At 38.5% G+C, this 27,015-nt stretch overlaps 1 protein-coding gene across 3 annotated transcripts; it reads right to left on the minus strand.

Annotated features, from left to right (window-relative positions):
* Window positions 1–27,015, minus strand: SCG3 (secretogranin III). Of its 3 annotated transcripts, none has more exons than XM_058811287.1 (12): window positions 26,798–27,015; window positions 26,043–26,095; window positions 25,444–25,489; window positions 25,134–25,349; window positions 23,981–24,123; window positions 22,696–22,857; window positions 22,215–22,392; window positions 20,265–20,381; window positions 10,101–10,184; window positions 9,372–9,500; window positions 7,338–7,406; window positions 1–3,222 (listed from the first exon to the last, which is right to left on the minus strand). In XM_058811287.1, exons 1-12 carry the CDS (start codon window positions 26,880–26,882, stop codon window positions 3,104–3,106), a joined length of 1,401 nt encoding a protein of 466 aa, XP_058667270.1. In that variant the 5' UTR covers window positions 26,883–27,015; the 3' UTR covers window positions 1–3,103. The 3 variants fall into 3 exon arrangements, with proteins under 3 accessions (XP_058667270.1, XP_058667269.1, XP_058667271.1); XM_058811286.1 differs by having other exon boundaries at window positions 7,326–7,406; XM_058811288.1 differs by lacking the exons at window positions 25,444–25,489; window positions 26,043–26,095 and having other exon boundaries at window positions 7,326–7,406; window positions 26,798–26,974.

Genomic DNA, 27,015 nt, shown 5'->3' on the forward strand with positions numbered 1-27,015 from the left:
TTGTAGTAAAGTGTTTAATAAAGTACAGTATCAGAAACAATAGTCTATTAGAAAAGCTCAAAAGGTGAATACCATATATATTGTACTTATTACATTTTCAGTCATAATTTAGAAGTGAAGGATTTCTGAAGGATCCAGCAGAGATAGAAACAACACAGAAACCGATTTTTGTCAGTTTTGAAACAGAGATGTGCAGTTGTTGAAAATACCTTTCTTACCAGGAAGAAAGCAAGCACTATGATTTACTAATGGCTAAACACACAGCAGTGCATGTCAGGTCCTAACGTGCTCCAAGTGTTCCCTGCAAACTAACTACTGATCTGTGATGCAAGCTGAAACTTGCATCATTGGTTTGATTTTATTTTGGGTAAGTCACAGCCCTTGAGGAATGCAGGGTGATTCATCAGGCTGCCTGTGTTTCACTGTCTGCTTCTGAAAGGTGTGATGTACAGATAGATGCTCATTCCATGTACCAGCAATGGAACCAGTATTTGAAGCATTCAAGGAACAAGTCTAGTGGCTTGGGCAGGATGAAAAGTGAATTTAGTTTGAGGAACCATAGCTGTGATTTCTGCTCTATCTGTCAGAGGCTTGCCCTGTTCTCAGCTACTCATCAGGCTGCTCCAATTGTCTCCATGTGTGCCCCCAGGGATGCACAGCAGCAGGGTAAGTACAGAACAACTCCAAGAATGTGCATACTCTGAAATACAATCAGGGCATACCCATTGTTGGGTTTTTGTTTTCCTAAGTTATGGCACTGATACTTTGTTCAAGCTATAAAATTTGCAAAACTGAGAGGTTAACAAGTATCACCACACACTGTTCATAGTCACTGGTCGATGACATCTGCCCTTTAGTACCAGACTTGTGAGAGGACAAAGTAAGAAATTAACTTCCAATGAAAACTGAAATTATTCTTATACTACTCATCATGTTGACAGGAGAAGGAAATTCGGGGTGTTTTTAAAAGTAGTCATTGGAGAAGGACAGTTTGTCCTTTTTTGTTTTTTCAAGTGCAGATCCTAGGTCCCTGTTGCTTCCCTATCTGTAGAGGTCTATGGTTAGTTACCATCCTCCTGATTTCTGTCATAAATCCAAATTTGGGAAACAGTTTGCTATTCCCATGTGATGGTTACCTAAGAAAGGAAGTCAGAAGCTGTTGCAGAATGCAACTGAGATCTACAGAGACATTAAGAAATTCGGATCTTTGGGAACAACAGCAAATAATAAACAAACAAGAGGGTTTGGATGAGAACAAATGTATGGATTTAAAATAACATTAATTCTTTTTTCCTAATTTTTTCTATAGAGTTTCTAAGGGACTATTTGTCAGAGGAAGCTTACATTGATTACATTTTTGAATATGGTTTTTACCATTAGTGACTGATACTGCAATTCAGTGATTCATGTCAGGATGTGTATGAGCAGGCAGTGATGATGTATTTTGTGGACACTAGAAAACATTCACTGGCTTATGTTCCATCAGTTTGCAAGGAGTAATGCTGTTACACCTCAGTGCTATCACATTCACTTAATGCAGATTATCAATAATGCTCAGTTGACAATTTATGTTTTGCAGGGATTCCAGAGTTTACTTCAGTTGGCTGAGAAACATTGCTCAAATCTCCTCCTCTTTAATCTCTAGCTGTGAGGAAGGAAATGACCCAGGGAGTGACTTAACACTTAGACAACTTTGTGCTGTGCAGGCAGTGCTCTAAGTCAGTATCTCCATACACTGGTCTGCTCCAGATTACATTTTTTAACTGTATCAATCTTAGAGATAACTTAAGTAAAAAAAAAAAAAAAAAAAAACAACAGAGAAGGGATAACCTCAGTCATGAATGAAGAATCTGTAAGTAAAGAGTACAGGGCTTTCCTGGAGTTCCTCTACTCAACTGAGTCTAAGGCCTTACATCTTCTGGGACTCTGTTTGAAATTTACCATTCTAAATGCTTCTTTACCTTTGATCTTGCTTTGTCAGTTCTTCATACATAAAGTTATCCACTCACGTTGAGGTAAAAGACCTCATAAACCATTCTTCCAAAACTTTGTTAGTTGAAGAAGAAGAATGAGGATGACATTTTTGTTTTTCTTTTTGTTTCTTTGGGAAGTACCAAATTCTTGGCTAATGCTAGCATATATAGGCCAATAAAATAAAATAAGTTCTCCAAGATAATACTGCTCAGCACAGAACAGAGATCAGTAATCACAGCCTTGATATTCAGAGATACTGAGATACAATAGATTCTTTAAGTCTTTCTGAAAAGCAGGGCTCCTGTTCCTAAAAAAACCATCTCTAGTTGCAAACTTCCCTTTCCATACAAAATGACTGGAATTGCTTTCTTTTTTTTTTTTTCTTTAGAGAAAGCAATGGCTATTTACACTTGCTATCAGTATATTCACATCAGGAATTCAACTAATTATGCATGCACAATCATCAAATGGTGCAAAGAGAATGTTCACACATGCTGAAGAAGAGAATATTCTTCTAATATGGAAGGTAATTGTAATGTCTAAGATTTATCAATTAGCTAAGGACACTACAGTCCACATTACAGAATACTACATATAGAAATAAAAAAGGATAAAAAAAGTGTTAGTATTTAAAACCAAAATAAATGAATATAAAATAATATTAAGATTAATGAAAACTTTAATAGGTAAATTATTTTCAAATACTTTATTTAGAGAACTATGTACTATTTTCTAATAATGCCCCTTTACATAGTTACATCTATAGAAAGCTTGTTGAGTGAAAGCAAAAAAAATGCAGCATTAAAAGAAATTTCCATCAGAAATGATTGGTTTAGCTACAAAAGTAAACCACAAACAATAAATCAAAGAGAGCATTACAGAAATATTTACTTTATAAAATAGAAATTCAGTGTCAGAATTTGGTGTTTAGGGTTGATTTGTGAATGTAGGAAAATACAGTATGCAGAAAGTGAATGGAGCACTACAGCTCTTCATTTCTGTCTAGAGTTGTCAGTACAATGTAAACAGAGCATTTCTAATGATATCCTCAAATTAACAGATCATAAGTCATTGAGCCAGGAGTGGGGGAACTAGACTAGATTCCTACAGGTTTGGCAGTCACTGACGTTTACAGGCTGCCATAGATGCGTTTAATTACATCAGCCTCCTCCTTGTCCAGGATGCCCTTGTCCACATAAGCATCAGCTTGCTGATCAATGAAATCTCTCAGCTTTGAAAGATCATAGTCTGAAAAACAAGAATTCATTTGCACAATGAGTCATTGCCATTATACTGCTTCACCTAAGACACAATGTCATCGTACATTTTATCCAACCAACGCACTTTATCAAACATGAAGGGAATTTTCTCTAAGTACATCTTGTGAAAACATAAAAAAACCTGAAAATAATCTGCACAAAGTATCTGCACAAAATATCTGCACAAAGTCTTTTTACACAGCACACTGCTTTTATTATCCAAGAGAAATAATAATCCCTTGCTTTTGATTGATTGCTATCAAATGCTACAGCAAGAATATTTTCCAGTCCAGGGATTTAATGTTCTAGTCTGCACAGCAAAAGCTGTTGTGCCCTATTATTTTCACAACTGTCATTGAATCAAAAGAAAGTACTAAATAGACTATTTCCAGTTGAAATCCCAGTAAAATTCCCACTTACTACCATTGTAGTGGAAATGAAAGCAACTCCCTGAAAATAGATCAAAATAATACAATTATTTACCTTGATACAGAACATAATATTCTGCTTTGAAAACTACTGCAGTGAGCAGCCTTTGTGACAGTGTTAGTGTCAGTTTTTGACAATCTTCCTCTGTCAATCTGCAACTGAGTGCTGAAAGATCCCTCCTCCTTTTCCAATAGATGAGAGCATCTATGCAGCCTGATTCACACCATATGCATTAAATAGACTTTTCCTATGCTGGAGAGCATCACTATTTTCCATGAAAAGAATTCTACTGCAGAGCAATTTTTCAAATAACATAGAAAGCAAACCTATTGTGACTCTGGCAGCACATTCAGTATATTCACATATAAACACAACAAAGTTTCAGTTACATAATTAACTGGATAAATGTAAAGCCTAATTTGTTAGAATCAGAAGAACAGCAATGTTTTAAATGTTCATACTAAATTAAATGAATTAGTATATTTCACAAGAATGAATACATTCTGAATTTTTCAGTATAAATTACTTATTCCACAGACAGAGCCTTCAGAATACATTAAAACTGATTTTGCAATGTCCAATGTATAACATCACACAGCAGTATGTGGAAGAACCTTTTTTCAAACTTCGCATTCTTGACAAAATAGACAATAATGAATTTGTGTTTTTTTAGGTTTCAAAAATTGACCAAAACAGAAATAGAAAGATACTAAGAAGCAAATTGATGCCTGTGATCATTTTTATAAAAGCATAAGACAATTTCAAATTAGTAATACAGAAAATTTATATTCAACATTCCCCACTCCTGCAGAGGTGTTCTCTCCATATCTGAGTTAGCAGGAATTTTGCCATTTGCTGTACTGAGGGGAGGATTTCCTCTCTGCTCTGTTACTGTCATTATTCACAAGAATGTAACCTGCTTGTGTCTCCATCCTGTATGAGTAACAGGGACAAATAGAACTGAGCTATTTTATAACTGGGATGAGAGATTTTATTCATCTTGACAGAATGAGGGTCTCCATTGAAAGATACCAAGGAATGGAAATGAAGAACATACACTAAATTAATTTAATATCCACATTTTTCAAATCAAAATATCTGTGCTTGTTTTACTTCTAGAATACTTTTTCTAACTCTAAGATTATTATGTGGAGATGTGAAGGTTTGATTTCTAAACATCCTGTATGGGATTACAACCATTATGACATTATCCAATTCAGGCTAATTTGTATATCTCACAGCAATTTAAATTGTTTTTTTTCCTAGAAATTGATAGCTGCCAATTTCTAATACTTATTTAGAATCTATTGTAATTAGAAAAATCAGCCTTGGATGCTGATTCACTGCAACAGCTGCAGCATTACATGGAGCTGTGAAACAGCTCCAGTAAATGAAGCGAGCTCTTATTTGCATATTCAGATGAAGCCATTTGCCATTGAAATTAATTATAGGATTTACTTTCATTTTGAAATGGCTGCTGTTAGTGGTGTGAAGCCCTGAAGTACCTAAGTGTTTGTTGAACAGCCCCCTCATCCTCCTTGCCTGTACTGGTTAAATGCTCAGCTCTGCAATGGTTTCAAGCATCAAGCCAGGTCTGGGAGATGTGAAGGACAGACCCATGGAGTCTGAACATTGTAAACAGGCAAAACCAACTTTGGACAGAAATGTAAATGAGCCCACAATCCAGGCTTTTGACATGTTTATCTTTAAATCATCCCAGCTACTCAAGCTTACCAGCCTCCTAAATAGGCAATTGATACTTCCAAAACTGCAGAAATGCAAATCAACATTTCCAGGGTTATTAGTCATTGAATGAATAATATCTGCTGGAATTCATACAAAATGAAGGACCCACAAACATTTGCTTGAAGAAGACCTAAACCTCTTCAAGAGTATTTGGTGAGTAACCCAATCCATGAGTAGGGCTGGGAAAGTCTGGCCATTTTAATACATGAATTACTTTGAGACTTGCTTTTCTGCCAGCCCCCAGGTGCCAGCTGGAAGTGGAGAAATGATTGATGAGCACAGCAACACCACCTAATCTTGCACTGAAAAACACTGCAATGCATTTATAGTTAGGTAAGCTTACCCTGACTGTACTTTTAACACCATCCATGGGGAACTGAATTAGCATTTTCAAAAATAAAGAGTATGAAAAAGCACAATAAAGATGATGTATCAGAAGAGTAAGAATACTATTCTAATTTTGTCATAACTTGCACTCACTTTAAGGCTTATTTCCATTGCCAGAGGACAATAAAAATATTTTAGTGCAAATGAAAATCCATCTACACAGATATATATATCTTCATGCATTCACAGGCAGATAAAATGCTATTGATCTGCAGTCACAGCCATTTTCAGACTGCAGCAGTGAAGAAGAAAGATTACTACAAAGAGGAGCAAGGGGCTGCTCGGGCAGCATGTGGGATACAGAGATATAATCACACATGATGGAGATCTAATTACATCAATGAGTACATTGCTAAACAGAACCATTAATTAAAATTGGCAGGGAAACTCTTGAGCAAATATGCAGCACTGCTGCTAACTGCTATCCCTGTCATTGTGTGGAAGTGATTTGAGAGAGGGGAATGGTTTTTTTTTATAGTCTTTCCTCATTCAGCTTCTGTACAGAAAAATGAATGTGTTGGGCTGTAGGCATGCACTCATCTCTGAAATGGAATTCATACACACTTCAACACACAGAGAGGATGGATAGATGACCCAAAGCTAATCTCATCTCAGATCACCCTCTGCTTGGCTGGTGCAAGAAGGATCCTTCTCGCCAGGCGCCAGTCACAGCCCAGGGACAGATCCCCTGGCTAGGAACCTTCACTTCCAGAGCAGGCCATGGCAGAACACACAGCCAGGGCAGAGAACAGGGATGGGAGGCTGGCTTTATGTAAGAACTTGAGGGAAAAGATAGTATGGAGGAATAAAAATCTGTGAGAAATAAAGGAGGAATTCTGCTGCTGTTCTGCCCCTGCTGGCAGCTCTGACACAGCTCTGCCTCTGAGGAAGAGGCAAATGCTGGGACAGCTGGAGAGCAAACCCTGTGCAGCTGCTTCAGCCACTGCTCCCTTCTACACAGCTTTGCATGTGAGAGCTACAAGCCATTCGAGTTGATTTGGGCAGTAATACAATGTATTTCAGTGCTACTGACATAAGTTTGTATCTCAGCTGTTCCTGCTTGTGGAGCCAGACTTGTTGCTGTTGGTGCAGGCATGCTAGACAGATGCACTGAGCTCCTCTAGACATACCCAGACACTTCAAATGCATCTATCTCACCAACAAGGTCATAATCAAACAACGTGATGAGCTAAGAAATGAAGACTAGACCCGGTGACAGGCAGCCCACCATGACTGCATGCACAGCACAAGAGTGACTCCCTGCTGCTCAGCCTCTCTGGGTTTGTTGCCAGTGGCCATTCGACCCAGTTAACATTAATCTACCTTAGTTCACTATTTATGTTCATTGGCTTAACTTTTACATGACCTGTATTATTTAACTCTACCACCACTAATGATCACTATAATCTAGACAAGCACAGTTTCACATTACTATTAAAGGTATAACACAAGTCACACAACACAATAGAAATTACTTGCTTTTTAATGCATATGGTGCCCACCCCAATGTCAAGACCTTTTACTTCATACCTTCTTTGTTACCTTGTTTATTGTGTTTTTTCAGCCATTCTATGTTCTTCCTGATTGCTTCCAAATATGCCTCAGATTTCCCTGGAGGAAAGGACGAGAGAGAAATCAAGCACTTACATCAATGATTGATGCAGCTTGCTTAACTGGGTGAAGTTGGTCACAGCAAAGGCAGATTAAAACTATTCTTAGTTTCTGTTTAAAACCTGAGTCCTGTCAAACTCAGTCAGGCAAATTCCCAGAGATGGTTAGCAGGTGTTGCCTGTGCAAGATTAGTCATACACAAACTTAGGATCGTGGTTTTTCTGATCTTTATACAAAACTTTTGGTGGCATCCACAGTAACTGCATATGGGGTTTAAAAACAACTGTAGCTTTTTGATCATCATAATTGTTCAGCAAAGAAAAAGCTGTTGAGATAGCAAGGAATGACTTAATTAGGGCTGAGAGCTTTCAGTATCAAAACTCCTTCATACAGTAGTACTAGCAGCATACAGCAAACCTACAATTGTAATATTTTGGAAAGACAACTTCAAATGTATTTACTGAGGAAAAAAAGGTATCAAAATTACCATGATAACTCCTTGTTACAGTTGAAATTTAAAGTCATGGCTATTTTTGGACCAGAAAGCACACAGGACACAATTAGTACAAGGATTACCTAATAAGGTCCCCAAGAAAATATTCCAGCTAATGGATTTTGAATTCTTAGCTTGGCTGGAGCTTTATTGATGTAATGTTCTTACATTTGTCAGGAATAAAAAAAAACTGGTGTGATTCGTGTGTAGAAGATTACTATTGCCAATTATACATGTCTGCTCCTGTTAGTAAGTGGATACAACATTAGATACACCCTTATTTTTGAGCTGGGAGTGCAGTAACTTTACAGTAAGTTAAGGGCATTGCATGATGAGATAAAGAACAAATACTGATCCAATTTGAATTTCTAAAAAGCTATTGGGCTGAAGATAAAGGAAAATAACCTCAATCAAATTGAAAAGACAAATCTTCAAGGGACAAGCAAAATGTGTTATTTATCACTTCCTACCAAAAAGTATTGAGATAACTTTTCTTTACTGTAAAATCAGACAGCCACCTTGAGCTATTTTCCTCTTCCATGTTGAAATAAATAAGCTGCTGGAAAAAATGGCACCTTCCCTCTGTGAGTGCACTGCCCACAGAGCTGAACCAGGTGACTGATGGATTACAATCTACTGCAGTCCTGATTACTGCCATTCATTACTGAGCAGCCTGAGTGAAAACACTGCATTCCAAAAAGTAAGAGCATCAGACAGCACAGGTGCAAAAGAAGCAATTTTGTTTAACCAACTGACTGCAAAACACAGATGCTTATGCTGTACTCTTTGCAATAAGAACTCACTGAAAGGTTTCTGCACCAACAAACATTCTCCTTCAAGAGTTCAGCACAATAAGGAGGCACAATGTCCCCTGCAGATTTGTTTTCAGATAGAGTAGCTGATTTTCACCCAGGAGACTTCAGCCAGTGTAATTCAGCACGTGTCATGCTGAGGCATGACAAAAATAACTGTACTACTGTGCTACATTTGCTTAGGGAGACACTAACTTACTGCAATGTTTTCAATGTTACATAAAATGGGTTGATTACTGATAACCTTTAACCTCTGGCAGTGGGAAATGTAAATTGTATCACTGCAGAAGTCCTCACTGCCTTTGAGTACCAGCTTGCTCTCTACAAACTGTAGAAATCAATGGACCCGTTCAAATATTGAATATTCTGGCCATCCTGAAAAGCCACAGATGCAAAGAAGCAAAATTTATTTGCACTACTGGATCAAACTGCATTTCCTATTGTTCTAAAGGGGTCTCTGAATTCTGTGAATGTCTGCTCAGCAAGGGAAGTAGTGTCATATGTTTAAAATTTGGCAGATAAATACACTTCCAAATCAAGCTCTTGCACACTGACTCCCAGTGACTATAGACTGAAGATATTTATGCTAACACCATGGAAAATCAATACCAAAGAGAGGAAAAGACTCCAATCACTTGGAGGAAGAGCAATATTCTGTACCTCTGGATTCTTCACTGCTTCCCGCTGCATTTTGTCCTTCATTTTTTGTAGAATCTTTTGAAACTTCATATTCCTTTTCCATTTTAGCTGCTTCTTCCTTTGTACTGTCTGCTTCTTCACTGCTCTTGTCTAAGAAAATAACAAAAGCAAAGAATTTTGTATCAAATGTCCAGGAACATTTCCCAATCACATCAATACAGTCCTGGCAAATAAAGCATTCTGAGTGCTGGTTGAGGCAGAGCCTCATTGGAGCCTGTCCCAAAGAGGTTCCTAAAGGTCATCTCTACTCCAGACCTCTGGAAAGAGGAATGCTTGTTTCTGCTCTCACAAACCATAGCTGAATACAGGTGACTGCAATGCAAAGGCACATTTCTTTTTGCAGAGAAAAAATTTGTGAAATTTGCATTTGCAACATTCAAAGTCAACAAATAATGCTTTCTCATTATTATTTTAGTATTAAAAAGCACTGATACAGTTTGCCTTTGTATATGTGTTACATCTGGACTCCAGCAAAGCAAAAGAGAGTGAATATACTTCTCAAAGACTGGGCAATTAAGTGAAAATTTCTCTCTTGTTGTGTGCTTGGACAACCAAGCTGTGGCTTGGTGCAGGTCCTTGGGAGACTGTGGCTTTAACAAGCAGTCAGGCTGCCAAAGCAATTAGCATACTTTTAACTGAATAGGTTAAAAAAAAGTGTTATTCCAGAAAAGAAAATTGTAGACTAAGTACCTGCTGTTAGTTTTGTCCTGGTTTTAGTGGAAGGGTTCTCAAGCTTCTTCTTTGTCTGCTCAGCTATCATTGTATCTAAGTTTTCTGGAAATCAAGGCAAAACAAAACCAAACCCCAGTTATTCTCCAGTGGATAAGATGCAGAATCCATACCACATTTTCCCCAACCCCAGTGTGAATGGTAAGTAGAAATCTTAAAGAACAGCTTTTATCCTTGCCCCTGAACAATTAATGCAGAGCCAATGCTAAAAAAAAACAAACAAATTTGGAATATTGATCAATCTTATTTAAAAAATTAACAACTGAATCATGACAATGTGAGTACCAAATAGTGCCAACATGCATAAAATCAGTAAAAGTGTGCATCATATTCCTATTCCATATTTCAATCATGTAAGTCACAAAATACTGATGACTATCTGTAGCAATTTATTCTGATGAAAACAATGAAAGGCTTTAATTAACTTCACAAGAAAGACAAGACTATGAAATATGTGCTTCATCCTGGTGGGAAAACACTATCCCAGACAGCCTGTGTGTCTTGATTTTATATGGTTTCATTAGAAAAATGTCTAGTAAAAGGTTTGAAATTATATTTAGATGAAATAAACATGTAAATTGAAGAGATGAAAACAAATACTTTCTAAAGTTGTTGAAGTCAAGCATTTACCTGAAAACCAACTACACAGCCAAGGCCATGTATACAGCTCTAGAAGACTTGAAAATGTATTTCCATGCCAATTTCAGGGCTGAATTAATCTAATTTGAAAGTAAAAGCACCTCTTCATAAAGATGGATGTTTCAGATATAAACATTGTATGGTTATGTGGGAAAAAAGTCCTTTTGGTACCACACTTGGTAGATATTCAAAATACAGATCACCTACTACCTGCCACGTTTCCTCAGTCATATTGTGGACACGGTGTAGAATTTTCCTTCCTTTTATTATCTTTTAAAGGTTCAGTTAAACATGGATTCAAAATTTCATACAAACTATCTTGTTGGTGGGTAGTTTTGAGACATTTAGTTTTGAAATTTATCAAAATTCCATTTATATAAACAGCTGAAATATTCAGTGTGTGATGTGGGAACTGTGGCAGAATAAATATAATAATGCTAATAATATTTTAAATCATATTTTCTGTATAAGGCCAATATTTTATCCATCAGCTGGGAGCATTTTTTCCATTAGAAAGATACTCAGCATGAAACCTAAGGAGTAGTTTTTTAGTAAGAATATTTCTCTTTGTGGCAGATCAGCATAAGAAATTGTGCCTCCTATCTGATGAGAAATCACATAATCCTGTCTGCCTGCATCCTCTATATTTTGTTATTTACATAAAATTAAAATGTAAGCAGTATTTGTTGGCACCCTGCCTGATTGCACTCTCTCAATTCTACATCACATCATGGGTTTTTTGTGACTATTTTCATTTGATACATACCCCTTTAATGTGATTTCTGACCTTGCCCCATATGCCCTAACCAAAACAGGTCTGGGCTGTGTTACAGGCCGGATCAGACATCCCGGTGAAATAAAATCAAGCTAGAATTATAGTGGTGGGACTGATGCCCCACTAATCACTTGATCCAAAGCTTATTGAAAGGACTGTAAATATCCCTTTCAGCTCATTTTAAGATTCTGTTTTTCATCCTGAATCAGTACCATACTAGTATTTCAACAGGAATATAAGGATTTCTCTGTTGCAAGAGGCATAGTTTTTTTGGATAAGATTCCATAGTTAAGAGCTTGAAAACCCTTTGTAAACTCAAACAAATAGATTATTCTCCTTCACTAATTCATGCAAATGCAAAAATGTCACTCATTTTGGAGCTTAATCCAGCACGATCTATTAAATTAGGCTTAATTCTAAAAAATAAAGTATTTAAAAATTTTAAATTTTACACGTATATAAGTGCCTTTCATGTTCTTCCTTTAAAATGTCTGCATTTAGGCAGTAAGTTCCTATTAGCAGGAAATAAAAAGACTCCACCAAGAGATAGATTAATAACCTGCCAACACATCATTAGATTTATATGTCTGATGCTGATATTTCTGAAAGTCTTTGTTCTGTTGATAGATTGTAGTGTTTAAAAGTTGTACATATATCCACATACAGCACGTGCTGCTGCAGGCAATGGGATTCATATTCCTCCATGATTTATTCACTTCTGTAAATAGCATCAGGAATTGTACAGTTCCTTTGATTTGGGTAACAATTTCATGTGAGTTCCCTATCACTCCTTGGTGAGTACAGAATTGCTTCCCAGCCCCATGAAGGGAAATGAGGCAATGCTAATGACCTGAGCTTTGCCCCTAAAGCCAGACTGAATACCATGATCACTGTGTTCCATTGTCAAAGCTTTGTTTTGTCAGTCAGGATGTAGACACACTTACAAGACAGGCCTTTTAACAGGCACTACATTTAACAAGAGAAGTGGGGGAGTTACCCTGCCAGCTGGATGGCACATCAGCATGGATCTGAACATTTATAATCAGCTGCGTTTCCTGAGTGATAGAGTCCATGTTTGAGGGGCTTGTTTGATGTGTACCCTAGAGAGAATATTGCCAGATAATCCCAGCTCTTCCTGAACAGGATTTATTGCTCTTGCTCCTCATCAAAAGTAATGCTTTAACAGCTGGTATTGTTTCAAAACATGTTTGTACCTGCCATGTGTGGCCCGGCCAGGGCTGAGCAGTGTTTGCTCTGAGCTCCACTGATGGAGTGAATCATCCTGTGGAGTGAGCTGTGCCTGTGAGCAGCTCAGCAACGCTGTCCTGGCCAGGTCTAACAGGGATTGATTACTGTTCTGGTCTTGTCTCCTTGGCAACCTCATTTGCACAGAGGAAGAGCTTAGAAAGGTACTGACCTTTCTACACGGCTGGCCACTTATTTGAAATGGCACTAATTAAAACAACAGGACAATAACTACTGAGCTAATGGAAGTGACCCAGGCTGGTAAATAGGTCAGTGCTCTGGCACAGCTTTCTGCAGAGCAGGATAATCTCATCATCCAAGCAGATACCAGAGTCACAAGATCTGCTTTCTGCCTTGCCTCACTTTCTAACTGCTCTTTGATCTGGGGTGACTCACTGGAGCATTCATGCTGCAGGAGGGCTTCTGTTTTAAGTAGGCTTTCTGAGACATCCTAGGCCCAGTTCCTACACACTGATAGATGCTCTTAATTCCACCAGAAAATGCAAATTCCCAGCAGTTTTGAAACTCTGAAGTCCTTCAAGTTGGGCATCCAAAAATCTGAACTGCATAAACCCAGAGTGTTTTATCTTTACTCTAGGAGAATGTACTGTGGTTACACCCTCCAAATTCATGGGAAAAGATACTTCACGGATAACTATTACAAACTAAATTACTATGTTCTTATTAGAGAGGCAGAAACTAACATATCCATCTGAGTATTTAATGGAATTGGTAATGGAAGCCTGACATGGACCTTTCTCAATAGACAGATTCATGGTGTTTTCCAGACTCTTGCAAATTTTCCTGCAAAGGGCTTTCTTGTGCATAATTGTCCTTTCACATTCTATCCTCACCAAATTGACTGAAGCTGACATTCTGTCATTAAATTGCCACATAAAGACCTGCTTTGCTGTTCTGTTTTCATACAGCATAAAAAGACTGTGTTTATTAAAGGAGAAAATGGATCATCAAGGTACTTAAGATCACTTTTAACACTAGCTAAAAAATAAATTTACCTAAAGAGTTCATACACTCCAACTGCTTCAGCTGGAAAGTTTTGTGCTGAAGACTGCTTGTGTGACATGCACCTATTTCAGGCATTAAGAAGCCACAGTTCTCCTAGGTCTTTTCTGTCTCCTGTTGTAGATGATCCTTAAGAGTTTGCAAGGCCATTTTCCATCTGTGAAAAATCTCAGCATTTGCTTGGGACTATTCTATGGGAAGAATAATTTTTTGGACAAGTGCATGTCCAAGAACTGTCAATATCTATTGGATTTTCCCCAATGTAGCCAAAAGCAAAGTTTGACCTTTGGTCAGCTATAGGTGTATCAAGCATATGTCACTACTAAAACTGTGATGAACAAGAGAAATTCCTCCATTGTGGAATTACAGATGGGTTTCAGCCTTGCAAATCTCCTGCTGCTCTCCAGCTCCTGCCTTACATGTCAAGATAGGGAATTTTCTTTCTGAATCTCCCAGTTTGACTGATTTGATGTGATAGAGTGTCTGAAGCCTAATGCTGCCATGAGGAGTGACACACCAGGTGACAAGTCTCAGCTCATGGCATCACTTGTAAAGAGATTACAGGTGAGATGGTCAGAGTGATCTGAAATTAGGACAGCAGCAGTATCACTTGACAATCAGGTTAAAAGCAACTCCAAAAGTAAAACACAATTAAATAGATGTGCTTTGAGGTAAACATAGCTCTGACCAAATCTCCTTTATCATCCTTATTAAATTCCCTACCTCACAGGCTATTTCTCAGATTTATTCTTTTAATATTCTACAGGCATTTCTTTTGCATTACTGCAGGTCTCTTAGAGCTGGGTGGTGCAGTCCTTTGCTAATCCTTTCCCGTGGCCTGTGCACACATTTTCTGTGTTTTCACAGCATGCCCTTCACAAGCATGATGGTTTGGGACTGAAGCAGCACAGGCTGCCTCTCCTGCAGGAGTGGGATGGAGTTTTAAATGTTCACTGACACCTTCTTTACCCCACACCCACATAATAATCTCAAACTTATGGTCTCAGAGCTCAACTGTCAACAGAGTGGCTCTGAATTCAGAAAGTAGGGAGGGGTTTATGGAGATATTAAATACAGTGAGAAAAAATAAAAGCTTTGCCCTCCTTTAGAAACACCAACCACTTGGGAAGGTGCAAAACCTGGATTTTCAGGGACCAAGCAATATATTTGTCAAATAAGATACTATGAGAAGATGGAGATTTCCATCCAGTTGGGAAAGCACAGAAGAGGCAGTGAAGGGAAATGGAAGAAGAGGCAATATATTTGCAAGAAATAATTGCAAATTCAAATTATAGAAAGTGACAAGCAAAGGAATGAACTGTAAAGTATTTATTTAGATTCTTGAACACATGATTTGATAGTCATGTAATGTGGTGGGAAAAGCAATTAGTGAGACTAAAACTCCTGGATCTCTCCCAAAACATATTTGAGAAGATTTAGAATCTGTGGATACAAAAATACCACACCCTCACACACAATGTCACCCTCAGGTGATGCTCAGTTTCCTGTATTGCGTAGTGGTCCTGGTCTTGAGAACTGTGAGGTCACAGACTTTCCACACCACAGCCACCCATTTGTTTTAGTATGCAGTGAGTTTGAATGGGGGAAAATAGGAGGTAAGATCTAAGTAGGGGAGAAAAAACCACATTCATGTGTTTATTGAAATGCAGAAGTAGCAGGGGACAGACATAGAGGAGGTTACAGAAAGAACAGCTATAAAGGGGCAGTGAGATCTGCAATCAATATACTTCCTGGATTCCAGTCTTGCCTGGGATCTTTGCACACTCTCTGTCCCCACATAATTTTATCTTATCTCCATGCAAATTCATCTTGGGTTTAACTATTTGCATGTACTTTACAGAATCACTGCTGCTCCTCCATATTCAGCTCTCTTTTGCTATCTGAGGTGTCTCTGATTTCTACTTTTCAGATATGGTACAGTATACTGGCATCTGTGTGACTTTAGTTCATCAGATAAAAAATAAATAGCAAAGAGCTGCCTGAAATTAAATTACTCCCACTGGCAGCTGTATGCATCACTCACATGATAAATACTGGGTAAGGAAAATCACTAAAAGGCAAATTAAGGTAGGGGAAAATTTATTAAATAATTTAATGTTTATGAAGAAAATTTGCAGTAGCAATAAAGAGACCTTTGGAAAAAAGGATTTTTAAAAAGAAAAAGATGGTATTATGCATGAATGGTTCCTTGCATGAAATACAAGGTCAAAATAAACAAAAGGTCCACATGACACTGTCCATATTCCACTTGTAACCTCTGGCTGTGCTTTAGCCAGACCTTCCCTCACCCTCTGAAATCACAGTCTGCATCAGGGAGCATCAGCTTATGGCCACAGTGAGGAGAGGAAAGATGATGCCAGAGTGGGCTGTGATCTGCACTTTGCCTCACACTCTTGGCTCTCTGCCTGTTCTTGGCTAGCTAAACAAATATCAGGATCAGATCTTTGGCCTGCAGCATCTGTGCTGATGAGAATGTCAGGCATTAGTCACATTATTCACACAAGTTCTCCTCTCCCAGGAAAAGGCCAGATTGTGGCTACTGTGCACTGGCACACAATGGGGAAATCACAGAGCTTTGCCTCCATGAGAAGTGGAGCTGTGGGAGGTACCAAGAATGAATGCAACAACTATTTCATATTCCTTAGTGTGGAGAGGCAGGGACATGTCAAAAATCAACATAGGAGACTTTCTGCCTCTTCTCCTTCCCCTTTCACACAGGCTCAGTCTGCCTAAAAGACAGCATTATAATAAAACCATATCCCAGCAGTTCTTTAGGAAAGGATCAGACTAACAAGGGCTCGTACTCCTCCCCATGAACAATCCATCTCCCAGCGCTCCTGTGTCCTGTAGCCTGGTCCTCTCCCTGCTGTCCATGAAGAACAAATGATGTGAGGGTGGAGAAGGTAAACAGAGACATCTGTTCTTGCCCATTTCTAACACACACAGTCTCCTACTCAGTCACGGGGGACAGTGTGGATTCTGACAGTGAGTCAGAGCCAAAGGGAGAGGTGTGAGGGGTGGCCTTGGTTTGGGCTAGGGAAGAAGGCAGCTGGGACTCAAACACTGGAATGATTTCTCTGTTTCCCTCCTAAATAAAAGGGGGGTTGCCCCTCAACTAGTCTGCTGTGGGCTGTGCGTTCTACACTGCGGCTCCAGTAGTCTAAATACTTTACCAAAAAGAGGTAAAAAGTGGGATGCCCTTCAAATAGAGCAAAGCCACAGAGTTCCTAATTTTCTTCCCAGTCCTTTGCCCCTTCCTTTTCTCCAGTTGTGGAAGACACAGTATTTCTCTATCTCACAGATGCATCTATGACCTAGGGAAGTAGTGATGGCAAAAGTTTGTGCTTCATGTGCTATTCAGTAAATGAGAACTCCACACAAGGCTACAATGTGCACATAACTAATCTGCATTTTTAGGGTAATAGTTTATTGAGTAACATATTTTTCACTTGGTTGGGGTGGCAATGAATACATTTGCTATAAATCTTTTTGCGTAAGCAGCACACTGCAGGAGAATATAATTAATCTACTGTGTAAAAAGGACTCATGTGTACACACTGTTGTCTCTTAAGAATTTGTCTATCATGTCTGAAAGCTGTATTTTTATGGCCCCAAGCCTCTGATTGCAAATATTTCCTAGAATGGTACTAAAAATCACTCATTATTTTGGTCTTATTAGTGGGAGACGATTTACAGCAGTATCTGAACAAACTGGCTGAAATAATTTGTTCCTGTTTCTAAGCTATATTATTAAAATAAATCTATTACAAAACTATAGTTTACATAATTACTATAAATAGAGTTTTTATCAGAAGAATTTGCTTTCTCTAACAGCATTCATAGCTAAGAAAATAAAGAGTGATAGAAAATGGTGGCATTTTGCCACAGCAGGATAATTATCAAATAAGGTGAACACACATTTTCTATCAGTTTGTTACAGGCTCTCTTTAATGCTTCCAGAGCTGTACTTTCTGAACACATACTGTAAAAGGTAGGCATTACTTTTTCTCCTGATTCATACATATGAATATGCTGATCTGGGCTTTCTGTATTCTGTTACAGATTACATTTAGCATATGGAAACCTTTAAATATGTATTACATCATATTGAATATATGTCTTAAAAAAATAAACTTATTCCTTTTTTCCATGTAAGTGCATCTGCATTTTTCCTGCACCACACTGCAGCTAGATCCTTTGTAACTTAAAGCTAAACCCAATAACATCAGTCACTGCTGCAGCAAAATACTTTCCCCTAGAGTAATATACAATGATGATGACATAATGCTGTGGTTTCCAAATCCCAAGCCAGCTGTTACTGGTATATGCATTCAAATTCACTGTCTCTGCACCCCTGTGACAGGCAAAAAAGCTGCACCTTGTGACTGGATTCAGTAAATGATTTATCATTTTGAATGTATAATTCAGAGGCTTAGCTTACGCATGGCTTCAGTCACAGAATGGGGAAAATTAATTTAGGCAGTTTCCTACTGTAATAAAATGGAGAGAGGATGTAATCCATCTGCACAGACCCAGTAGGTATTTTCCACCAAGTAGCACAGAATCTGCTCACTGATTGTAGACTGAGGAAACAACGAAAAGCTGCCAATTTTTTACACTGATTCTTCTCTCTGACAGGTATTCATACTAATTCCTTTATCTGCTATAAATAACCACAGCTGTGTATCAATCTCCTAATCCAAACTGCACCGAGATACACAGTACCTATCCAGCTATGACAGATTACAGAATTGTAATTCAGTAAGAGTGGCAATAAAACTGCTGCCATGCTTAAGGACAGTGCAAGAAGCTAACATGCTCTTGTGGACGCTCTTCCTCATTATTTGAGAGTATTAGCTCAATAAATGAAGGTCAGCTTTAAAGCAATTTCTCAACAGCAAGTCTAAAAAAAGAATACCACAGAAGCAACCTGAGAATCTATGAGAAAGCTTTTTCCATTCCAGTAAGGTGCTTGGATGGAGCACAAAATCCATCTCTGCATAAATCACTCATTTGCAAGGCAGAGTCTGGATACATCATTGATAGTCTTACTTTAAATCCAGACTAAATCAGACCTCTCAAACTCTTAACCCAATCCTTGCCTTCTGTACTATGTCATCGAGGCAATTTGTTTCCAGGGTTACAGTATCTATTTGCTCAAAGAAAAGTCAATGTGAGCAATTGCCCTGAATTTTAGCAGGAAAAATGCACTCCTAGTGTAATTCCATTATCTGCATGGTCTTGCATCAGGGATGAATTTAGCCTATTAAGTTTTGGCAATATCTGATTAAGCCATAGCATTTACATTTCTAGAAGGACACTGAAACCACTGTGCTTAAAATCAACCATTTCTTTATGTGCATCTTTCTTTAGATGTGCTGGCAGACAGAGAAATAGAGAGATGGACTGAAGCATAAGTTGTCCAAATATTCAAAAATTCAAGGAGATTTCTGGGTCAGATATATCATGAATTCTTTAGAAAGGAAGTGCAATCATGCACTGAATGTGAGTCACAATTCACTGGATCTTTTGTAGGCAAGTAATTGATAATCAATCCATACAGTTACAATTTCATCAATCAAGTATCTGCAATGTAGAAAAACCATTGCCAGTCATCTCTCTGTGACAGGCTGATTTATGAAGCTGAGAAATTTCCCTGATGCAAACAAAAACTTTTTAGATTAATCCAGACCAGAAATACTTCAGAAAAATGTAAGAGCTGTGCAAAGTTTGTACAGATGAGCCCCTCTTCTGTAGGTCAGCTTGTTTAACTAGACAGGCTGCCTACAGTGAATAGAAGAGTGTTTGTCAAAGCCAGGAAATATGTGTGAGACACAAACCAGGCCATTCCAAATTCCCTCTTCAGGAAATGGTAACAATTTTACAAACCCTACACAGCCAAAGACTCTAAAATGGATCCAGGAAAGAGTGCCTCAAAATCTGCTCCTGTGCCAACATGTAACACTCTTCATAGATGAAAGGAGTTTTACTGGGTGGATAAACTTAGCATAAGGTGCCCATCTAGTCCAGCTACCTACAGTGAGAGATTAAAGGAGTTGAAGTGCTGGATTATTTCTGGGAAATGCAGGTACCTAACCCACTTTAATAGACCAGAGAAGACCCTAATATTCCCCTGACATAAAGTCATTGAAATAAATTGTGCTTCACAGATACAAAAGTGTAATAATACTCTAAATGCATATCCGATATATTACCTTTCCTTCATTAGATAGGAAATATTAAAGCAGTATGGAATTGAACATTGCTGTAGGGAATGATCAATCATTTAAAAGCTTTAGTATTTTCAATGAACAAATCTGAAACAGGTTTCATAAGAGCAAGGAAGATGAGAAGATAATTATCACTGCTGGTAGAGGAGGAACACACCATTAGTAACAGTAGTATAAAGTATGTACTCTCACCAAGATAGGAAACTCCTTCTTCTGGTGTGATTGTTCCATATTTAACCATCATCTTCACAAAATCAATCAGGGTTTTCATGATAGTTATCAAGGTCTCTTTCTCTTTTGTCTCTGACTCTGTGTGAGGAGATGAAGCAAAACTAGTTAACCTTCAGGTAACTTGGAAAAACTGTTGTGCAAACTGTGCAAAATTCATGCATCAAGAATGACCTACTCATTAAAAGAGAAAATGCTGTGCTGGATTAGAATGAGAACTTACATATATGTTTGGTTTTTAAGCTGTCCCTGCAAAGCACATACTTTAAAACATCAGGGGTAGGTTCTTCTTCATAGCTTTTTGTCTTGGGGGGCTGTGTAATGATACCATTGGCTTGGAAGGCCAATGGTATTAATTCCATTTTACAGCTAAGCAGATTAAGCACACAAAGATGGAGTGATCTGACAGCTCAAATTGATGGTCAGAGGGCAGATATAGGTAGAGTTTTCTAGAGTATGTCATTTTTCTTTTATTTGTTTGTGAAGTATTTAGTAGATCAGTCTGGCTCTGTATGGAAGAGATCTTCTCTCCTACAAGATCTACGGGTTCAATGACAAAAATATAAAGTGTCCCAAATGAGATTGTTACTTGGACAAGTCCATTACTTGCATATTGGGACAACAAAGCATTACCTGACTGGAAGGATCATGACTTCAGGATAGGATACAAAAAAAATTTTTATACAAATAATCAGGTTTTGCCCACTGCTTCTTAGCTTTTCTTTTCCCACTGTGTTTATGTGCTGAGCAATATTAGTGCTATTTCTGCATTAGCAGTGTGAAACTCCCCCATCACAGTCACACAGGCTTTCCCCAGTGCCCAGGCTGTCACTGAGAGACCCAACAGAGCCAGGGGCACTGTCAGTCAGGGACAGTCAGAAACACACTCCCAACCTTGGCAGAGGGCCAGCCACTCTGGAGAGCTGCTGAACAGGCTTTTTATTGCTGCCTGCAATTTAACACACAGCTGTAGGATGCAACTGGATCCTCTCCTCCAGCTCGATACAACCTGACAGCTGAACACATAAAGCAGGACATGCGCAGGCAGTGGGCCTGGTCCTGTTTGCTTCATAACCTGTTAAACCCAACATGCCTGCCTGCATTGTGAGCAGCAAAAGGAGAAGAACTAGCATGCAGAATTGCCATAGGAAAATTAAAAAGAACAGGAAGAAGAATTTAAAGTTTGTCAATTGGACTTGAGCAAAATACGCCCTCAGGTTTTTCATTTTAGCTCTCCACTCAGGTGCACATGGGGACAATTCAAAGCAATTATTAATGCTCCTGCAGGACAAGTGATCTACAAAATACCACCCCCTCAGTACTACAAAAGTAAGAGAGTGTGTGTGGCTGCAGAGAGTGGGCGTGGGCAGAGGGTGATGACACAGGGCAGTGGCAAGGAGCCACAGACTTGCCTGCAATAACTGGAAGCTGTGGTGTCCAGCACCGGAATAGGAAGAGACTGCAGGGCTTTCACTGCAATAAACAGCAAACCTGTGGTTTGTGGAAAGGCTGGGAGGCTCACACTCATTTACTGGTACCATCACTGTGAGGATCCTACTGTGGCTTACTTGTATCTCTTGGCTTAGAAGACATGGATGTTACTGGAAAGATCTCTGGGGAAAACTATTTGCCAGCTTTTCATCATATCCTTACAGGAATTAAAAGAATTCAGAACTCCAGAATCACACAAGATGGAAAGGGCTGTCTACATCACACTCTTTGCAGTTCGGAGTTTTGTTCCTGCCAGTGTTTTGCCATCAAGATCACTAATCAAATTAGTTTCTGCTATGTATCTTACAGAACATTTTCAAAGCAACTAGGGAAGCTGTGCAGGAAGAGACAAGAGGAGGAGAAAAAGAATCTTAATTTTTAAAGTTTTTTCCTAATATTTCTGTAACCACACGAATAGCTCACCTGAGTTAAGACTTTTTAATAATGCATAAAAATTTGGAAAATATTGGAGGTCTTCGAAATTATCTTCAGAAGGCAGATCATTTCTTCTTTCCAACACATTAGATGATGACCACGTGTTATCCAGTGTATCATCAACTTCTCCATTAATGAAACTATCCTGATCAGATTTGCTTGGTGTCTCCACATAAGACATAATTAAAAAAAATTAATCTTTAAGCACATTGCTTTTGATGATAGTTAAGAGAGCAAAAATTTCTATCACAACCTCATGCCAACATTGTCCTAATTGCAAAGTGAAGACTATAGTATTTTCTCAGTTATTTCAATTGACATCTTAAATTTTTAACCCATGATTCTTTTTTCTATCAGACAGAATTTCTTTAAGAATACCTCTTGTTTCCAGATTGAACTAACTATTCCTAAAGAGCACAGTACTAGTACCATTTGGCAAGCAGGACAAAATTATTAGCTAAGAAATTACCATTCTTTCCTGTTGCTTTTCTTTTGTATCACTATCTGCTCTGCTAGCAGGGTAATCAAAATCTTCAGACTCCTTCTCACGATCCTTTGCTTCATTTGCAATCAGCTGTTGTAAAACCTCTGCCACTTCATCTTCCAGGGTATAGGCCTGACTCTCTGTGATCTGTTAAAATATTTGTGCAGAGTACTTATAAGATACTGTGCTTTTTCTAGGTCAAACATCAATATGAAACCTGATATCAATATGAAAATAGATTTCTGTATGCTTGCTTCAAAGCTGAGCACAGCCAAATGAGGTGTAATATCTGTGTGTACATACAGAAAAGTAAATGTGAACATTTATAACACTCCTATACCTATATTCATAGAAATACACATATCATCTGTGTGTACACATAAATTCCACCCATTCACACATACAGCCTTCAAACCAAACCTCTTTAGGACTTAACACAGTGGAGTGCAGCTTGAAAGATGGAGCTGCTAGTGTGGCACCTCCCTATATGTGTGTCCATGTGTGTATATAGAAATACATATGCTCTGCAACACATCTATGGACAGTTGAATAATTACAACAGAATTCAGTAATACAGAATGGGGGAAAAGCAAACAGCTTTCTATGATATCATTAAAATGTTTTCTCTTTGCTTCATAACATCTGTCACTTGAACAAGAAGTCTCCCATGCAGCTGTCCCACAGCCCCCTCTGTAATCAGTGGGGTGCAATACTCAGCTGCAAAATCTAGTGCTCAAAAGATAAGGTGAGTATTTTAAAATATAAAGATCCCAAATGGCAATGGCTAAAGCCATTGAGACATTCAGGGGTCAGAGACAAATCCACTCTTCCTAAAAATCAGTAATGTAAAATATCCTCAAGTAGCCAGAAACATTATGTGTGTGCTGATGATGCTAATCAGCATTAGGTGGATAGGAATGAGCTCAGACCTTTCCCCCTTAAGTACAGAAAATAAATTAATAATAGAAAAGCACTCAGTGAAAATCAGAAGACAAATTAAAGGAAAAATGAGGGCAGAGATGGGAGGAGTACAATCAGTGAATGTTTTTCAACATGAGAAACATTCTGCAGTTCGGCCTATTTTGTTGCAAAGACATCACAGGAACAACAATGTTACTGCAGAACTCAACCAGCAAGCCCAAAAGCTCTAGAAATTTGCTTAGACCCTGAGCCCCACTCACTTCAGACAAAGTGTGCGTCTGAATTGTTTTTAGAAAGAACATTAATCCAATCCACAACACAGTTAAATGACGATTACCAAGATACTTACTAGCCCCAGATTTAGAAGCTTTGAAACAATCTTGTCAAACACTCCTCTGTCATTTTCCTCATAAATTCTTGCAGCAATTTTTTGAACAATGTCTTCAGCAGTTAAAGGAGTGCCATCTAATTGATGGAGGCCATCTGGGTCGTCTGAAAGGATTACAGTTTTACTGTGTGCTGTCCGTCCTAACTCGTTTAGATTAAACATCTCATAAAAAAAATCTGCCCACATCTCTTTCTCTTCTGAACAAAAATGCATTTTTGATACATTAGGAATATACTTTGATACACACTTTGTAAGCCATTAAATTGTTCTTTGTGTCAATTTTCCATATCTGAAAAATATCTTTCTGAGTGGCTCTTCTGAAAGAGCAGAGATGAACTTTAAGATCTTACTTTCCTGTTTAGAGAAAATATTGGTAGAATTTCCATATCCACTTATTTGTGTCTTCCTGTTATCTACTTTTATTGTATGGCCATTTAGATCAAAACAGTTCATGACAAACATAATCTTGTTTGAATTTCAGCAAATTAACTTTTAATTATGCAATTGTTACCTATGGCAAATAATATCATCGTGACAATGGGAGAGGGAATACAATGAGTGAGCTTTGGTCTGTGATCAGCATACTTTGATATAATTAAAAATATCCTGAGCTAAATGCTGCTTACAATTCTCAGAAGACTCACTTAAACTACAAGTCAATTAACTACTCCTGTAGCAAAGGCAAGTATTCTTTGGCCTTTGGTAATGTCTTCTAGGTTTGTGATTATGAGAATTATCTAAAACTGCACATAATATTTGGAATAAATATACATGATTTAGCTGCATATGGAAGTGCTGCTTCCTCACAAACCAGAATAAATATATTTTCATCCAAAAATATGTCCCATTTTCCTTCCATCAAATCGAAATTGCTGAAAGACATTACAAATTACACAATTAGACTTTCCTCCACAGAAGTCTGTTAAAATCAAGAGCAATTCTTTTGTACTGTGTTTCAATAACCTAACTGTAATACAACAAGCAACTGGAAATAATTGAAACTTCACTCTAGCAACAAACAGAGCTCATGTTCTGTGGTGAATGCAACATTCATGAAAGCAATCAGTTTGCCAGAGAAATCTAACCTAGAAGTCACTGAAAGATTATGGAATACCTTGGAATTTATAATCCAGCCCGCTTTTAGTGGAGTCAAAGTCATCCACAAGCCTGCGGTTCTTGGTGGAGTCTGCATCATCAAGGGCCACTTGCTGTTCATACAAAGAGCTCCTAATTGACTCCCTCTCCTTCTCATTCCTTTCTCTTTCTGCTACTGATTTGAGCAGGTTCAGGTCATCAACAAAGGAATAATTCCTGAACTCTGGCTTGTTTTCTGGAAAATATATCAATATCAACATAACATAAAATCTTACACCTCTTTGAATACCGTTATGAATATTGTTATAAAACCAGGAGAGATATTTTACCTGTGGGAGCTATTTTCCTATTCTTGTCTGCCTCAGCTTCAGCAATCTAATATACAAAAATAAAGCAAATAAAATAGCAAACAGGTAGAAGGAATAAAATGTGTGATCTCTTGATTTATCAGTATTAGCAGAGGGCTTAATGCCTGATTTTCATTCTTAGTAAGAAGTTTGCCCGAATAAGTAGAACAGGAATAAGCACAGGAGACTTTCATCAGTACCACCCATCCTCTGATCAGAACCAGACCATATGAGAAGCTGCATTTTAAGATAAATGCAAGTTACATTTTCCTTCTTCATTCCAAGCTCATGCTATATTCCCATAGGATATCAATAGAAAGGCATGGTATATCTGTGAGCTGTTGGAGCTAACAACCTGCTTTCAGAATGCTGGACAGTGAAAGCCTATTTGCCAGTTCTTAAAAATTACTGAAACCCTATTTTGTATCTAACCCCATCAATAGTCACTTTACTGACAAATCTGTTTTTCACCCATTCATTAGCCATAATGATATTCATGGATCCAGTACATGAAAGGCTAAAAAAATTTATAGGAATTCAAAAAAAAAAAAAAATTTGTAAATAATTATTATTTCACTTACCTGTTCTTCCAAAGGTCTTTCTACACTTAATTGTCTGTTGTGTATAGCTTTATCTAGAATAAACACACACACATACGTATATATATACCCTCAGTTATATGATACATGCAACTACAAAGAGACAGGACATTTTTCTTTAATTTATAGTTTTCTCCAGTACAACATGGTGTCTTAAATAGGATGCCAAATGCATCCTTTATTTTTTTTTTCATTGTAAAAAAAATTTCAGTGTTCCTAGAAAAATGGGAACACAATAAAAAAAGTCAAACCTTTAAACAAAGCATGACTGGGGCAGATGGAGAGGTTCTGCAGAAGACAGAAATACAGATATAGACTCAGCAACCTCCTTCTGATCAGAAAACTCACGAATTGGGGAAAAAAGTACCGAAGGAGATTGACTAAAATAGCAATAATCGGATTGGCACAAGCAAGAGATTAAAAATCTCCTCCATCCAGAATACGGCGGGAGACTGGGGGAAGCAAAGACTTGTGCCGACACCGATGCAGAATGGATGAAAACGTTGCTTGGAAAAGACGGAAAAAATTCAGAGCTTTTCCCTGTAACAAAACCTTTCCCTTCACTTTAATATTAGATTGCAGCTTCAGTGATCGGTGTCTTGCACCGGGAATATTGCCGCCTTAGGATCTCATTGCTTTTAGCCCAGCGGCAGGAAAGTTTGACCATCCCCTATGTCTATCCCGCAGAAGTTTCCCCACCGGCGGCAGAGGGCAGAAGGCTCGGGGCGGGCGCTTACCTGTGCCCGCGGGTCTGGGGAAGCCGTGCCCGCGGCTCGCCAGCAGCGCCAGCACCTGCAGCGCGACGGCCAGCCCGGGGAACATGGTGCGGCCGGGGCCTGCCTCGCACCGGGAGCCGCCCGCGGGAGCCGCCCGGGCCGCAGGGCGCTGTCCGGCCCGCGGTGCTGAAGCTCGGGGAAGCCGCTGCCCGGGGCTCGGCCGCTGGAACCCGCGCCCG

This window comes from Ammospiza caudacuta, chromosome 10 (assembly GCF_027887145.1).
Source record: "Ammospiza caudacuta isolate bAmmCau1 chromosome 10, bAmmCau1.pri, whole genome shotgun sequence".
NCBI classification, from domain to species: domain Eukaryota; kingdom Metazoa; phylum Chordata; class Aves; order Passeriformes; family Passerellidae; genus Ammospiza; species Ammospiza caudacuta.